At 39.5% G+C, this 16457-nt stretch overlaps 1 protein-coding gene across 4 annotated transcripts in view; it reads left to right on the top strand.

Moving 5' to 3' along the window:
• The window catches only part of ASB5 (ankyrin repeat and SOCS box containing 5), a 50427-nt gene extending 34570 nt beyond the window's left edge, over positions 1 to 15857 (top strand). For 3 of the 4 annotated variants that reach the window (XM_047714156.1, XM_047714186.1, XM_047714166.1), the window contains exons 2-7: positions 5897 to 5976; positions 8535 to 8642; positions 9349 to 9499; positions 9663 to 9797; positions 12196 to 12387; positions 13810 to 15857. In XM_047714156.1, coding sequence (XP_047570112.1) covers positions 5897 to 5976; positions 8535 to 8642; positions 9349 to 9499; positions 9663 to 9797; positions 12196 to 12387; positions 13810 to 13937 — 794 coding nt within the window. In that variant the 3' untranslated portion in view covers positions 13938 to 15857. Of the gene's footprint in view, positions 1 to 1297; positions 1419 to 5896; positions 5977 to 8534; positions 8643 to 9348; positions 9500 to 9662; positions 9798 to 12195; positions 12388 to 13809 lie in introns of those variants that run through there. The other variant, XM_047714175.1, reaches the window with a different exon arrangement.
• The last annotated feature ends 600 nt before the right edge of the window (positions 15858 to 16457 follow it).

Raw genomic sequence — 16457 nt, 5'->3', positions numbered from 1 at the left:
CATCTGAAGACGTCCAGCGTGCTCTGTCCACAGTGCCAGGGACCAGTGACAGTTAATTGGGATGACTGAGTCGTCTCTTCCAAGAGCAGCATTGTTACCTGGAGAGGGTGTTAAAATCTCTTTCTCTCTTGATTTTGGATATTTGTGGATATGTTAGGGGAATCCATTGTCTTCACTTTGTTGGAAATTTTGTCTTCTTCTTCTTCTTTTTTTTTTTTTAGATCAACCCTGATACTTTTTTCACTCGCCTGTTGTTTTTTTCTGTTTGGGGCCAGACATTATCTTCTTAAGACATAATGAAGGGATCCTAGACCACGAACAAGAGATCAGTTAGAGTAAGTCACATATCCATGCAACTCACCATTTATACCTGAAGTTCCCAGGACACAACTGGTGGTTTCAGATCTGAACTAGATTTTTCTGAGGAAACTTCTAGAAAGGCAACAGGAATGGAAAGAAAGGAGAGTCTAAAGCTTGGAAGGGACTGGTTTTAATAGTATGTTACTTCCCTCCTTGTCAAGCATGTCCCCATGGGTCTGTGTGGCTCTATTAACGTGGTTAAACAGAAAAGTACACAGTCAAGGTCAGTAAATGCCTGGTGATTTTTAATTATTTTGCAAACCTGTGTGTAAGGATGGGCCAGATGTTGAGCCTGAAGCTTATCTGCATTGGGGGATCTTCTTTAAGCAAAATAACATAGATCACAGTCTTAGAAAGTGTCCGTGCAATGTAGGGGTCCTGAACTTGAGTTTCATTGGATTCGTGGTAAATCCATTGCCATTAGAAACAAGATTTTTGGTTTAATGCTTTAGAGCAAAGAGAGCTGTAAAATGCATTAACATTTGGCACTGATTCAAATGTGAAGATGCCATTGCCTCCCACCTCTCCTTACAGTTTCCTGTCTGAGATAAGTGTCCTGACTTTCCTATTTTGGGACCAACTGAGGAAAGTGGGTGTGACCCAAACTCAGAGAGCCCTCTGCACCACTGGAAGGTTTGCTCGGGAGTGAGTCTACAGCCTACTTCTGTGCTTGGGACTAAGAAGGAGAGCCAGGAAACGACTTTCTAAAAAATAAATCGGTTTCATCATAGCTATGGGCAGAGCTATAATTGTAGTACTCTGATTTTATTGCAAGGCACATACTGCAAAGAAAAAATACCTTAGGATAAGCAATTTGTCAAGGAGAAAGAATCAATAAGGAAAAGCAATTTGGAAAATAAATCAGATTTTCACAAGCCCTGTTTGGTTTTGGAGGTGAAAGTTCATGTTACAAGGAGCTCAGAGCTCCTTAAGATGGCTGAATGGAACAAGCACATGACAAGTGATTTTTTTTTTAATGCTGATAAAACAAAGAGATATGAGTCGGATTTACCTCAGCAGTGGCTGGCTTGAAGTGCCATGGGGAGACGGCGATTTAGGTATGGTACAGACCTTTACCAAACTGGGTATTAGCTAAGAGAGTGGCTGTTTTTACTCTAGCAATGCGTTGTTTACAGAACGGGGCAGGCACGCTCCCTGTAAATTGTATCCCAGATGTCTGGGGACGGGTGTTGTGTCTAAATATAGTCAAGTCAGCTCATGTGTAGCCTCAGCGAGACCTTCACAGTAAGCATTCGATTAGCGTGGGGAAAGTTACAGGTGTTTTGTAGAAAACAGTTGTCACAGTGAGTAACTTATCCTCAGGAGTTAAACTGGACCTTTAAAAAAATCTGAGCTAGCCCATTAAAGTCTGACAAGACTGAAAAGTTACGCAACTGCTATCTATGAAGACATGTATAATTTTGCTTGGTTTCAAGAAAGCTTATAAATCTTTGTAATATAAAGCATACCCATATTGAAAGGTAAGAGATTTTATATTGAACACATCTGAATGGAAATTTGCAATTGCCGGACGTCAGATTTTGGAGGGAAGAAGTAGGGCGGGGTGGAGACTTAGTTCAGAACAGGAGCTAGAATTTGATCTGGTAGCCTTTGATTCTCACCTGTTCCTGGATTAATTTCAGAGACTGTTCTACGGCATTACAAGGAAGCCAATGAAGTGGGGTTGCTTGGGAGTTAAGTAAGCAGAGTTCAAACAAACAAAAAGCTTTTTGCTTTGAATCCAGGCATGGTCACTCCTTCAGTAGATGGACACATGCTTATTTTCTGTGGCTTACTTGGGAAAAGAAAACATGGCAGCAGATGTTGATTGTTGGTTTAAATGCATTTATTAGTCACTCAGCTGCTCTAATTTAGTTTAATTAAACTGATAGCAGTGAAAATTATTTTAGTCAATAGCGGCTGCTATTCATGGCTTGAGTTTCTCTAGTTTTGGAGAAAAATGATGGTTCCATAAGATTCATATCAAAATCTCTCTCATTTACCAGTTTGTTTAGCAAAGATACTAGGTGATTATCTATTGTGCGTTTATGGATCAGGCACTTCACCCATTTATTTCCAGTCCCCCCCCCCACCTCAATCCTGTCCAGTTGTTGGTGGTGCTTGCCCCATTTTTCAGAGAAAAGTTAGGTGACTTCATGGGGGAAGCCACTGTCTTAAACTGGGATGCAGATCCTGGCTTGCCTGGCCCCTCTGTCTTTCCCCTGGGGAGCTGCTGGGCTCCAGCCCCATTAACTCCTCCCATCAGTCTCCTGCTCCCCCCCACCCCACTATCCTAGTTCTTGAAGGAATAATGACAGACAGCAGGGGTCCCATGCACGTGTGCAGAGCTGAGTTCATCCCAGGAAAACAACAGGGGGATACATTCTCACACCCTCTGCCCCTGACTCATGGACCAACGGATTCCTCGTCCAACATTGTTGATTTGCAGTGGTTTGTCACTGACACCCCCACATGAACCTTTCCTGCAGATTACGGTGACATTTAACTCCTTTGTCTTGCCATTGGAGGTCATATTAATAGAAATAGCAAATACACATAAGTGTCAGCCTTTTTTCTTCCCATCTTTCTTAGACCTAAGTCTTAGTGATGAAGACAATGTCAGTAGGTCAGAAAGCTGAGGAGCAGTGGGACAGGAAGCTGCGGGATAGTCTGTGGGGAAGCTGGCACTTGGCATATGGGACACTGCATTGAAATACTTTTGTTTCTTTATTTTATTACTTCTGTGGCCTGTTTTCTAAATGAACCTTTCCTTTTTTTTTTTTTTTTTTTTTTTTGGTCCTTTCTTTTGTGAAGCAAGCAACACTGAAATTGTTCAGAAGTCTAATATAATTTTGATGGGCAAATGCATTCATATGAAAAGAGGGATATCAAGTTCCCATCGGCTGCAAATACTGTTAGCTTTGTTGCCCCTTAAAGGTTTTCATGAACATGCCAGGTAGAAATAAGCCCAAAATGAATCCAAAAGATCATTTCTCTAAGATTTTCCCAATCCCACCTTCTGGTCAGTTACCCTTTAGCTAGTGACAATGGAAGAAGTAGCAATCCTGCGTGGCATCATGTCATTCCGCGTCTATCTTCTAGTGATCAATGAAGGTAATGAAATTTATTAAGCCATTATACAGGAGGGAAAACATGATCATTACAGATACTACAAATGACTATTTAAATGCATACATTTAAACATTGGATAGTGTAACTTTATTAATTTACTACTGCTCTGCTGAATAAGCTGGACTGATGCGATCTCGTTGGAAAGCGACTATTATAGTTTTCTTATTTAAATATTCACAATAAAATCAATATTATGTCCAAAGTTCTCCAGAGTTTCACTCTGCAACCAAGTTGTTGACTTTGATAATAAAACAGATGTGTATGATTTTTAAAGCATTAGATTTCATCTTAGAAGCTGAAACTCGAAACGTAGTTGTTCCCCCAAATAATATTACTTATGATGGTGATTTTTGCACTTTCTTCAGTAAGATATCATGTTCCACTTTCTTAAGAATTACTGCTTTGCCACCAGATTTGATCCTATCAACCAACGTTTACTGGTGTGCATTACTTCAATTCTCCTTTTACTATATAATAGGAGCGTCACCTACGGGAAAGAAAGGATGCCCCCGAGCTAGTAACAGTAAATCTTCTTTCAGTTAACAGCTCCAAGAATTGGATGTCTGGCTTTTGAATAAGCTAATCCTTTTGAATAAGCAAGAAATCATAGTGGATAGGAAGGAAAACAGCGCAGTGTCGTGACTGGGAGGCCCAGCTCTAGTTAGATCATGTGTGACTCTCCTTAAACGATTTCGTTCTTTTGGCTCTCCTTCCCCAGCTTTAGAATAGAACCAACCATTGTACACACTTGAGCACGTGTGAGAAGGAAATGAGAGTGCGCTCAGCCAGCTTGCCCAGCTGTCGTGCATAGTCATCGCTATTTGGCCCCAGCTACTATTACAGTAAGGAGGTCTGGTCCTGCCCTTAGGATTTGTATCTTTCATAACATCCCATATTATCACTGGATATAAAAAAAATAGGTGGATGATTGGCAGTTGGCTTCTCTCCTCTCCACCAGGTTCACTTGGTCGTTTCATTTATCCTGTGATATGTGTGTGACCCACATTTTATTCAGTGGAATCTCCTTTATGGGGTTTTGGCAAAAGTTCTGTAAGACCATAGTGTAGAAGCCTCGGTGTATGTGTAGGCTTTCTCAAAGGTAGGAAAGCACGGGAGCAGTGAAGTGGTTTCTAAAGTAGGACTCCTTACCATGTTTCCACTAATTTATCTGACCTATTTAAGAAGCTTTAGACATGCCTTTCATAAAATTTGTTTCTAACAGCTAAGTGGCTTTATTGGAATCGCACTATCACTGATTAGCAGGGTTTTTAAAAATTACATTTATTGCGGCTCTTGGATCCAAAATAGGAGGAAGAATTAGTAGATAAGAATTAGTAGATAAGAAGACAGATACTAGCAGACATAATCCCATCACGTCGGGAATGTTTTCTCCCTAGTCAGCAAGGCTTGCTCTTCAGTTTATCAGTCATTGATCCCCTTGAAATTAATGTTTTTCTGATTTGCATAGTCTGCAGGTATAATCACTGTAAAAACCTCCAGCATGATCTCCCATGTCTGTTAAATAGAATCAACAGTGCTGATCCTGTTTATATTACAAGAAAATTACTGTGCACCAACCCAGTATCATCTAAAACCTCCCAGACAGACTACAGTGGGAGAGATGGGTGTGGTTGGATGCCAAGTGGCCCTGGGGGAAAGAAGGAAGGGGTGATTTCCCCATAAGAAGCACTGATTTTTCTAATGGGAGGGTTGCAAAAGGCATGTAAAGGGGGGGACATGGCAGGTCAGTGCCTTTTTCATCAGGGTATGGGGCTGAGGGATCAGTACTGCCACTGGTACATGGAGAATCAGTGAAACGTGAGTGAGCCCTTGGCACTTTTCAAGACCATTTCCAAAGCTGACAGCAGTCTGCTCCTTCCAACTTGTGACACCCCTTTCTAGGGCCCTCCTAGCTTGTTCCACAGTTCAGGACTCAGGGAAGGGCTCCTCGATCCGCTTGGCAACCTGCTGTAGCCCCTTTATACCCTAGGGCAAGCTGTAAAGTCAGGGCAGTCTGGGGGTGCAGAGAGAAGAGGGGACAAGCAGGGCAGGCGTGGAATGTAGGGAGTGCATGTTCTAGCAGCTATCCCTGCTGAAAGTGTCCCGAAAAAGTGAAACATATATGTTTGTGGCATAATCCTTCACTTCTTTGGAGAATAGTTCAAAAGGTCCAGGAGTTCTGGGATAGATCAGTTCCAGAACATGCATTGTATTCCACTGTGTTTGGAAACTGCCCATCTGGATCCTGGAGACAAGAATCAGATTTCCTGCTAATGTGGAACAGGTATTGTGATCATCTTGTTGAACACAGACTCTGAAGAGTGTATATTTCACAGGAACTGATTGTATCTGCTAGGGTTAGAACAGATGACTCACAGATCTTGTTTTCTTTCTTTTCCGCCAGGTTCCTGGGCAGATCGGTCGCCGCTACACGAAGCAGCAAGTCAAGGTCGCCTTCTCGCTCTGCGAACATTGTTATCACAGGTAAAATAGTACTTATGGCTTGAAATATGTCCCTTTCCCATGAGCCTAGAACATTAACTTTCAAGAATAATCAACGCGACAATAAGAAAGCTGCCTAGTAAATGTCCCCTCTCTTTTTTGTTTTAACCCCTATTATCAGTCAGTTCATTCATTCCATTTATCTTTGAAATTTCTTTATAAATATTTTGGTATAATCTTATGTCTTAATAGTTCCCATTTCTCATAGAATACACCTGTTCACTGATAGACCTAGTTCAGCAAGAAGGAATTGGATGTCCGTATTATTCATTAAGCACTTCACACACGCTTTATAACTTTATACAATGTGGACAGCTTTATACAACACGCTTTATAACTTTATACTATGTGGACAGCTAATTGCAAAGGAAGTTTTACTCATAAAATATCCAAAAAGGGATCATCAGAGCAGAAGCCTCAGCAATCTTTTTTACATTAACGATAACATGTAGTGGAGAATTGCCCACAGACAGGACAGAATAATCATTTTTCCACCTCCCTCCTCTTCAGATTCATCAGGGAAAAAATGAAAAGCAGAGGTGTTTTACCAGCATGGAAAGGACTCTGGGTTGGCCTGTGCATTTTTTAAGTTTCCCAACGTGATTCCAATGTACACCCAGATCTGGAAGTCATTGTCCTAGTCCTTCCCAGTATCAGGGAGAAAGGGATGTTCTCAGACGGCTGAAAGGGAAGGAAAGGTGGTGTTCCTCTGGAACTTTAAGGCACCTGGACTCCAGGCTGTACTTAGAGTGAGTCATGATCTCGATGCCCCTCATTTCCTTACCTAGAGAAGGAACATGTAGGTCCAGAGGCTCCTTTGGGGCTCTCCAGTTCCATGATAACCATGCGGCCATTTTCTTTGCTCACCACTTGATGAGAATAAAAACAAAAAAACAACAAAAAGACACCCGCAAAAAAAGTCAGTGATTTCTAAAGGTAACCCCTAGCTCCCTACCCCCTACTGAAAGGGTCATTCCATTCTCTGAAAGGAGAGCGGTCTTAGGATATTTTTCAACATGTATCTCGTATCCACTGACACACCAGCCCGAAGAGTCAGAGGCTGCCCCGAAAGCCCAACGTGAAAGGGAATCCGGACCTTTGCAGACTCTGCCACCTGGTCAGCCCAGCGTGGGGCAGTTAGGAATTAGCTCCCCGAGTCTGGCCGCTGGCTAGACAATTCGAAATCTTTGAAAGGATAACTGAAAAGATCTAAAAAGTTGCCACTTGCTAGTGACCAAGATCTGGCAGGGTTATTTCCTTGCCTTCATTTTAAGATTCCTCCCATCCGGACTGGAAGAGAAAATGCTGAGTGAAATAAGTCAAGCAGAGAGAGTCAATTATCATATGGTTTCACTTATTTGTGGAGCATAACAAATAGCATGGAGGACAAGGGGAGATGGAGAGGAGAAGGGAGTTGAGGGAAATTGGAAGGGGAGGTGAACCATGAGAGACTATGGACTCTGAAAAACGATCTGAGAATTTTGAAGGGGTCGGGGGTGGGAGGTTGGGGGCACCAGGTGGTGGGTATTGTAGAGGGCACGGATTGCATGGAGCACTGGGTGTGGTGCAAAAATAATGAATACTGTTATGCTGAAAAAATAAAAAAAATAAAAAAAAAAAAAGATTCCTCCCATCCGTGCTGGTATTACAGACATGGTAATTCTTAATGCTATGGGGATTTGGATGCAAAAATCTTCCTAAGATAGTGCTTGGTATGATTGTCAATAGACAATGAGTTGCCAAAAATAGCAAGAAAGCAAAGAGTCTCATGTACTAAGAAGATTTCATTATTTTAGTCTGACATCATTAGTTTAACTAGAATAAGGATGTTTAAAGTGTTTACTTGGTTTTGATTGGATAAGCAAATAAAGTGGAACAATTTCTATCTGCTCGACACTGTAACAATAATTGCTTTCCATGCATCATGTCATTTAATCCTCATAATGACCCTAACATCTAAAGGTTAGTGTACTCATCCAAATTAAAATAATTACTGCATCATGGAACAGGGCTTTAAACCTAAGTGTAACTGACTTCATAATCAGAGCTCTCAATCTAGTATAGACCTTTGTCACTCCTGTCTAGGGACAAAATTCACAAAGCAGCTTACTACAATTTAGAGTACTCCTCCCCCTCCCCGCCCCGCCCTGGTCTGGACTGATATAACTAATATTACAGCTCCAATCAAAACAAGTGATCCAGCCTATGAATAGTCTTTAGTTCTACAAAACAAAACAAAACCAAAACAACAATAACAAAACAATTCATAAAGACCAAAGAAAGTTAAGGAAGGAGAATTTTAAAAAAACATGCTCAATCTCTTAAAATACATAAGGCGCTCGGGTTTAGAAAGGGTTGTGTTATAATAAGGAGGAGTTTTGACAACTGATTGACTCTATGGAATCAGAATTGGCCTCCCCTGCTGAACTTAAACCTGATTTCCTGAGAGTCTTTGATCTTATATATCCCTAATTATATTTGTATAGATGATTTCATATAACTTTTTGCTCACCTTTCAATATGATTCATGTCATATTTAGGGTTATAATGTAAATGCAGTAACCATAGACCACATCACCCCCTTGCACGAAGCCTGCCTCGGAGACCATGTGGCGTGCGCCAGAACTCTACTGGAAGCTGGAGCTAATGTAGGTACCCGTCCAAACCATAAATGATTTCACATCTACTGACTAAGAGAATGGAACAAAGTTCTCACTTTGCTTTTCTTTCCTTCTTAGTAGTTTTCAAAAATAGCAGAATAAAAATCATATTGCTTCAGTCCCTTCAGTGTACTCTAGGAAGGATTTCCAATCGTTGCAAAAATGGGTAGCATTCTGCATAATAATACAGAAACACTCTCTAAGTTATTTCCCGCTTCCATGATTCTAAACAATGAGTGGACCTCTTGATGCCTATAATAGTTGCCCATCTATTGGATGATTTTCTTTAGATAGATTCTCAGGGAATTTCCAAGTTCACTAATTCACATTGCCACCAGCAGGATGACCTGCCTCATCACAACTCTTGTCAACATTCGTGGACCTGTTTTCCTAAGTGAAAGGCACCTAACCATTGAATTAGTTTCTGTGTATTTGATTCTGGATATGTATTTCTTTTCATGACATTTATTAGCTGCATGCCCATTCTTGCAAATTACCTGCCACATCATATTTCTGTTTCTCTCTTGGCTTTTAAAAGCTTTGCTTATTGATGTGTAGTAGCTAAATATACTTGGTCGTATTTACTGCACACGTTTTCCCAATGATTTCTGTTGGATCGTGTACCTGTTTTAAATGCCTCGCATTTCATCATGGAGGACTGTGAGTCTCAATCTTAAACTTTGGCTCGGTTCAGGTAAATGCCATCACAATAGATGGAGTGACCCCGTTATTCAACGCATGCTCACAAGGCAGCGCTAGCTGTGCAGAACTTCTTTTGGAATATGGTGCCAAACCCCAGCTGGAGTCCTGTCTTCCTTCTCCCACCCATGAGGCCGCCAGTAAAGGTAACATAGTTATCGGAGTCCGTGACAAGGGGACAACATTCCTTTAGCAACATGCAGTGCTCCATTTTTCTTCCAATGGGTCACTGCAGGCAACAGCGTGGGGTGAGGTGCAGGGGGATGGATATTGAAGAAAAGTAAACTCATCTCTACCTTATGTTGGCAGGTCATCATGAATGCCTAGAAATCCTGATATCCTGGGGCATAGACGTTGACCAAGACATTCCTCATTTAGGAACTCCTCTCTATGTGGCTTGTTTGTCACAACAGTTCCACTGCATCCGGAAGCTTCTTTATGCTGGTAATTTTCTTTAAAACATCTCCCATTCTATCCATACTCACAAGCAATGATTCAGGTCCATATTTATTTCTCTACATAATCTGTATAAAGATATCTCATTGCTGAAAGTGTTCCTGGGGTGCCTGGGTGGCTCAGGCAGTTAAGCATCTGTCTCTTGATCTCTTGATCTCAGCTCAGGTCTTAATCTCAGGGTCTTGAGTTCAAGACCTGCATTGGGCTCCATGCTGGGTGTGGAGGCCACTTAAAGAAAAAAAAATGTTAAGCATTGTTGCATGTAGGTATATAACCCACAATAAAAGAATTGAGTTCTTGATAACTCTACTTCACCCCACAAGTCCAAAAACCCTACTTATAAAGGTCATAAAATTTAAAACCTCAAGGTTGACTATAATGTCGCCAAATATGTATCTGTCCATGAATAAATCCATCAAAAGAAATTTTAAGGATAGTAATGGCTTAGATAACCTTATCTTCTACCAATAAGAATTCATGTGTTTTCTCAGACTTTGTCCTGTCCCATTTACCGAAAAGGACTGAATGGCCTTTTCCTCTTACTTGAAACACACCAGTTCCTCAAGGCTCAACTTTAGCCTCCTGAGAAATTTGCCTTAATCTTTTGAGACCATAGTGGCATCTTCCACATAGGAATGGGAGCTCTTCTAAGGATGTGGATTATGTCCTTTCCCCCATCAACTCCTTTCCCTACCACAGTGCCTGTCATGTGGTAGGGGCCTAAAATACATGTAAAATGAGTAAATGGACCTCTAGGCTCTTTACTGTTTATGCAATCATTTGGCCTCTGATATACACTGACAGAGAGTTTTAGTAAACTCTTCCTGTGTTCCTCACATTATCTTAGCTAAGTTATAAGCTTCTTGTAGGCAGTTTCTGCAGTTCACTCCCATTACATCTAGTAAGAGTCTTAAATGTGACCTCTGCTAGTTAACATTGACACATTGCTATTTTCTGGCTGTGGTCTCCCATGAATTTGTAGAACTAGAAGAGTTTTTTATTGCCTTGTTTTGTTTTGTTTTACTTTGCTGAGAATATTAATCTTTCCACCAAATATTTTATATTGGGTAAAAAAGATACTGAGAAAGTATTACAGTAATTGTGGATTGATTGTTATTATCAGGCTCTGTTCTCCATAAAATTAGCATAAGCAACAGAGTTTATGCTTTCTCTATGGAGAATTTTGTTATGGGCTATCATCCTTTTACTAAACATTTTATATTTTTAAAAATAAGAAAACAATTACATTTATTGAGATTTGAAAGTAGCAGGAAGGCCTAAAGGGACTCTTAAAACGTATTGCTTCTTGTAAACATCATTAGTTTTACCAATAGTTTCAGAAAACCGAGTTGAAAGGACTTATGCATTTTTACTGATAGATATTTCTCGGTGTCCTAACCACTTATGTACTGGAAAATGAGGTTATTATTCTTTCCAGCATTATACAGTATTTATTTGTTGCACATGCATTGAATGATTACCACGTGCCAGGGCTCAGACTAAGAAAAAATAACTATGCAATAATAAATAATTTAACAGGTAAGGTTTTTTTTTAATGCACAGTTTTTTAAAAAATATTTTATTTATTTATTTGACAGAGAGAGAGATCACAAGTAGGCAGAGAGGCAGGCAGAGAGAGAGGGGGAACCAGACTCCCCGCTGAGCAGAGAGCCTGATATGGGGCTTGATTTCAGGACCCTGAGACCTTGACCCGAGGCGAAGGCAGAGGCTTTAACCCGCTGAGCCACTCAGGCGCCCTAATGCAAGATTTTTTAAAAACTTTACTTTGCGTGTAGAAATACAATGTGCCTTTCTACTTAAAGATGCTCAATGCTTTTGTATATTTACTGATTTATACTCTATGAGTGAGAAGTGACAGGAAAATCTGTATTCATTTCACCTAAATGGCTCACACATCTAAATTCATGAGTTTTCCAGGAAACAAAAAGAGCTCTATTGCCTCAAAATAAATGAAAAGACGAAGAGCATTAAGCTCTTAAACAATCCTAAGAAATATCAATTACAATGAAAGCAGATATGAGTGAATCCAATTGTTTATAATACTCTGTTTATAATACTAGTTAATAGGATTACTTTGGAGACTTCAAAAAATTTAGAAATATGGCATCTTTCAAGCATAGAGAAAAAAATATTAGGGAACGTAAGTGTGTGTACTCTCTACCCAGATGTACCAAGTTGTAAGATTTAATATCTGTGTATGTATATATGAAGTGTATGTATATATGTATATGTAGAGAGAGAAAAATAACTCATTACATACAGGGGTGAGGTCCTCTTGGTGTTACACCTTCCTACCCGCGCTGAGGTACCTGACTGGTCTAACAGTTTTGGTTTGTATTTATCCTCATTCCTTGTTTACATGTAGGTGCTGATGTACAAAAAGGCAAATATTGGGACACTCCATTACACGCTGCTGCCCAGCAGTACAGCACGGAAATTGTAAACTTACTGCTCGAGTTTGGAGCAGATATCAATGCCAAAAACACAGAGCTTCTGCGACCTGTAGATGTAGCTACTTCTAGCAGTTTGGTGGAAAGGTTATTGCTTCAACATGAAGGTAAGAATACGTGCACATTTAAAAACACACAAAAAGGGGCGCCTGGGTGGCTCAGTGGGTTAAGCCGCTGCCTTCGGCTCAGGCCATGGTCTCAGGGTCCTGGGATCGAGTCCCGCATCGGGCTCTCTGCTCAGCGGGGAGCCTGCTTCCCTTCCTCTCTCTCTGCCTGCCTCTCTGCCTACTTGTGATCTCTGTCTGTCAGATAAATGAATAAAATCTTTAAAAATAAATAAATAAAATAAAAACACACAAAAATATTTTTTATATATATAAAAATAGACAAAACTGAACAACTTTTTGTTGGCATAGGAGCTGATAACAGCATAACATTTAAAATGCTTTGTGTGAAAGCAGATAATTTTTTTTAAAGCAGATAATTTTTTTAACTTAGTTTCTCTCTATAAAGAAGATATCACCATGATCTTAATTTTCTCTCTTTCATCTCACCTAAGCTTTATATTCATTTGGTTAAGTTAAAAGATTCCATTTGTTTTAACAATACATAATATGCAATTCTGTTTAATGTCTGCTAATAAATATTTGGAAACTTGCCCTATTTTCTAAGGGCATGCAGCTTCTATGATGTGTTGTAGAAACAGAATCAGGAAATATTTTCACACCTAAGGCTTTTGTTATTCATAAAGAATCTCTCTCTTTTCTTTTAAGTTTTATTTATTTAAGTAATCTCTATATCTAGTGTGAATCTCGAACTCACAACCCCAAGATCAAAAGTTGCATGCTCTTCCAACGGAGCCAGCCAGGCACCCCTTAAGCAGATTTTCTTAAGCCTGGTTCAGAAACTATAATAAAATGCATTTTGGCTTAACTAGTAAGCCTAATTTGAGAAAAAAATATAATGTAAAATTTCTCCCTTTAGTGCCTAACACTTCTTGAGGCTTTTGATTTATATCTTCCTTGAAAAGCAGAATTTATTTCTGAGGTTTGAAATGCAACAACAGTATCATAAGCCTGAAGATGTTAATGTTTTAAAGAATCCATATGGAGGGGGGCCTGGCTGGCTCAGGTGGTTAAGCGTCTGACTTTTGATCTCCGCTCAGGTCAAAGCTGAGAGTCATGAGATCCAGCCCTGCATCAGGCTCCTGCACCAAGGGGAGTCTGCTTGAGATTCTCTCTCCCCCCCTCCCTCGGCCCCTTCCTCCCATGTGTACTCTCTTTCTCTCTCGAATAAATACTTAAATCTTTTTTTTTTTTAAGAACCCATATGGGATACACCACAATTATAATAAAAACTTATAAATAACAGCAATATAAATGCTTTTGCAAATGCCCCTGGTATAGTGGTCATACTACCCTAGTTTGCTTGAAAGCACTGTAGTTTATTTATGGTTTATTTCATGCATCTTTTAGCATACACAAGTCAATTTCGATTTTAATTAACAAATACCTTCCTGTCTTTTGCAGCTACTCCAAGCACTCTTTGCCAACTTTGCCGACTCTGTATCCGAAACTACATAGGGAGATCAAGATTGCACCTTATCCCACAGCTCCAGCTGCCAACATTATTGCAGAATTTCCTACAGTACCGATAAAGCAGTGAAATAATTCTGAATACTTTCAAACTCATTTCTATTTCATCTGCATAGTGTATATTTTATATTGAATTATGTTACCGATAGAGTGTAAGTGACTGGGGGGCCCCAGGACAGAGGCGAATTTAAATTTTAAGTGCACTAGTGAGTACTACTGTTTTATGCATTTTTACTGTATTTTGGACTATAGCATTTTTAACATCCCTAATGTTATTAGTCATTCCCATGTACCCTTTTGGATTTGGGGGGGACGAGGGGGGAGGAAATCCCCATTTCTGTCTTTTTAAAGTGAAAAAGAGAAAGTGAACTCTTACTGAAATTACTTATTTTAAAATGCTTCCATTCTTCAAATAATGCATTAACTTTTAAGTGTTCCACTGTCATTGATTATCTCTCTGTATTTTTCATATTAATGCAAAATATGCAAATGGTTTAGAAAATAGCAACTAATATCCTTTTTGAAATAAAGATGGGCTATCATTCAGGAAACCCACTATGCTGAATGTGCACCTGTCGTTACAATGATCAGCTTGTGAAGAAGAGATAAATTGTCCCTCCCTGCAAAGGTCGCACTAGTCACTTCACCACCTTCAATGTCCCCATTCCAGAAACCGGTGGGACTCTGGTTATGCCTCCTTTGGTCTCATCCTGAGATGGTTGGTACATTATACCCCTGCTAAGGCTGTTTTAAGACCTCCTCCTTCAGGGTAGCCTCTGAGGGTCTCTCTTCAGTGCACTGTACATACACTCCAGCCTTCTTGCACCTCAGAAACTGTCTCTAGCTGGTAGGGTTTGGACTGAAGGAATTGAACTTCATACCCAATTGATAAAGAGGCCTCCGATCACGCTGCAGGATCAGGGCCGTCCAAGGCTGTGGCAAACAGATCGAAATCTTCTTAAATTGTGGGGTTTTCAAAGAAAAGAAAGAGCGGGTGCCACTTAGCAAACTCAGAGACCTTATAAAATTTACCCCATACATGGACCTTTCTAGTGCTGTTTCTGGTCCTTCTTACACAAAGCAAGGGTTCAGCGTAGACTGTATTAGCAAGGGAGTATCGGGGTACAAAGTAGTGTCCTCTGCAAGGATTAATACTGTGTTTATTATCTTCTGCTTTAACTGTACTTCCATGCAGTAGAAAACATAATAAAATAAATTTTGTGCCTCCTTTATAATTTAGACTAGATTTGAGTCTATTGTGGACTAAGAAATAAAATAATCTGGATACTCACAACTGTGGGAAGTAGAAAATATTTTAATGAGTTTTATAAATTAATCAAATTTTGATAAAATATTTTGATCACTATCTTAATAACCCAGGGGCCTATATTCCTTTCTTTTTAGTTCTTAGCTGACTTTTGGAGACCCATGGGAAATACACTACTCTTGAATATAACTGCAAAGTCACTAAGATTGCATTTTTTAAAAATCATGTTTAGATTTTCAAAAATAGAAGGCTGTAGCATGTTGTTTAAAAATGTCTTTTATGTGGCTAGAGAGTTTTATATGAGTCTATTTTACCGAATATCCCAGCCTAACAAATTTGTAATGTCCTCGTGAATAATGTGCATTCAATTTCTTTATTATTGAGTAACCTCATTACATATAATTAGGTATTCAGACTGCTTTTCTAGTAAAACAGTTTTCTATTACTATTTTCCCTGAGCTAGAGGTAGTCTTAGAGTGTAAGGTAATGTGATTCATCCCTTTTCTTTGGTTTTGTACTAATAAGAGAAATAAATAACAAATATGAAAATTAAAATGGACACCTTAAAATTTTAGTGTGCTGGTATCTTGTATCTTTGCTTGAGTGTGACTGTCTTATCAAAGAAGTATTCTCATTTAAATATATCATCTGTTTGTTAATATACTAAAGTGTGACTATTATCCCTGGAATAAAACACCTTTTCTTTTCTCTCTAATTAGTATTTGATTTTCTAATTGAAGGTAATGGAGAATAAGATTCAATTGCTCTAATTTTTTTCCCCTCCAGTTTTCAAATCATTGTATAATGGGCATTAGGCGTAGAGTAGTGCACATTGAAATAGACACCTCAAAGGTCTTTTAATCCAAATCTTATTATATGTGCATATGTGCACATACATGCATAAAGATCCAAGGACAAAATTCCACAAAGGCAAAGACCAAGCCAAACCAAACTATTGGACTTGAGATTAAAGAAATGCAGTGAAATGAACATTGTAGCAAGTTTTAGACAGTGATCAGGGGGCAGATCACAAGGGCCTTCCTAAGGAAACTCACAATAGGAAGATCAAAAAACAGACTTGCTTCTCCTTAAACTCATCTTGCCTCCCTGTCTTAGCAAATGCTGTTCCCTCTGCCTGGAAGACAGCCTAACTCCTTCCGCTACTTTGTATTGCCTCTTCCCACCATCCATTAGCTAAAATACTACTCTTCACTTCCAGTTGCACTAAGAATGGTGTGTTTCTCGTTCAACAAAATATTTATATCAAATAAAGCTCTCTGAAGTTTCTCCTGACGGGTGATAAGTCAAAGACAAC

This window comes from Lutra lutra, chromosome 2 (genome assembly GCF_902655055.1).
Source record: "Lutra lutra chromosome 2, mLutLut1.2, whole genome shotgun sequence".
Taxonomy (NCBI): domain Eukaryota; kingdom Metazoa; phylum Chordata; class Mammalia; order Carnivora; family Mustelidae; genus Lutra; species Lutra lutra.
This window is presented reverse-complemented; position numbering and strand designations above follow the sequence as displayed.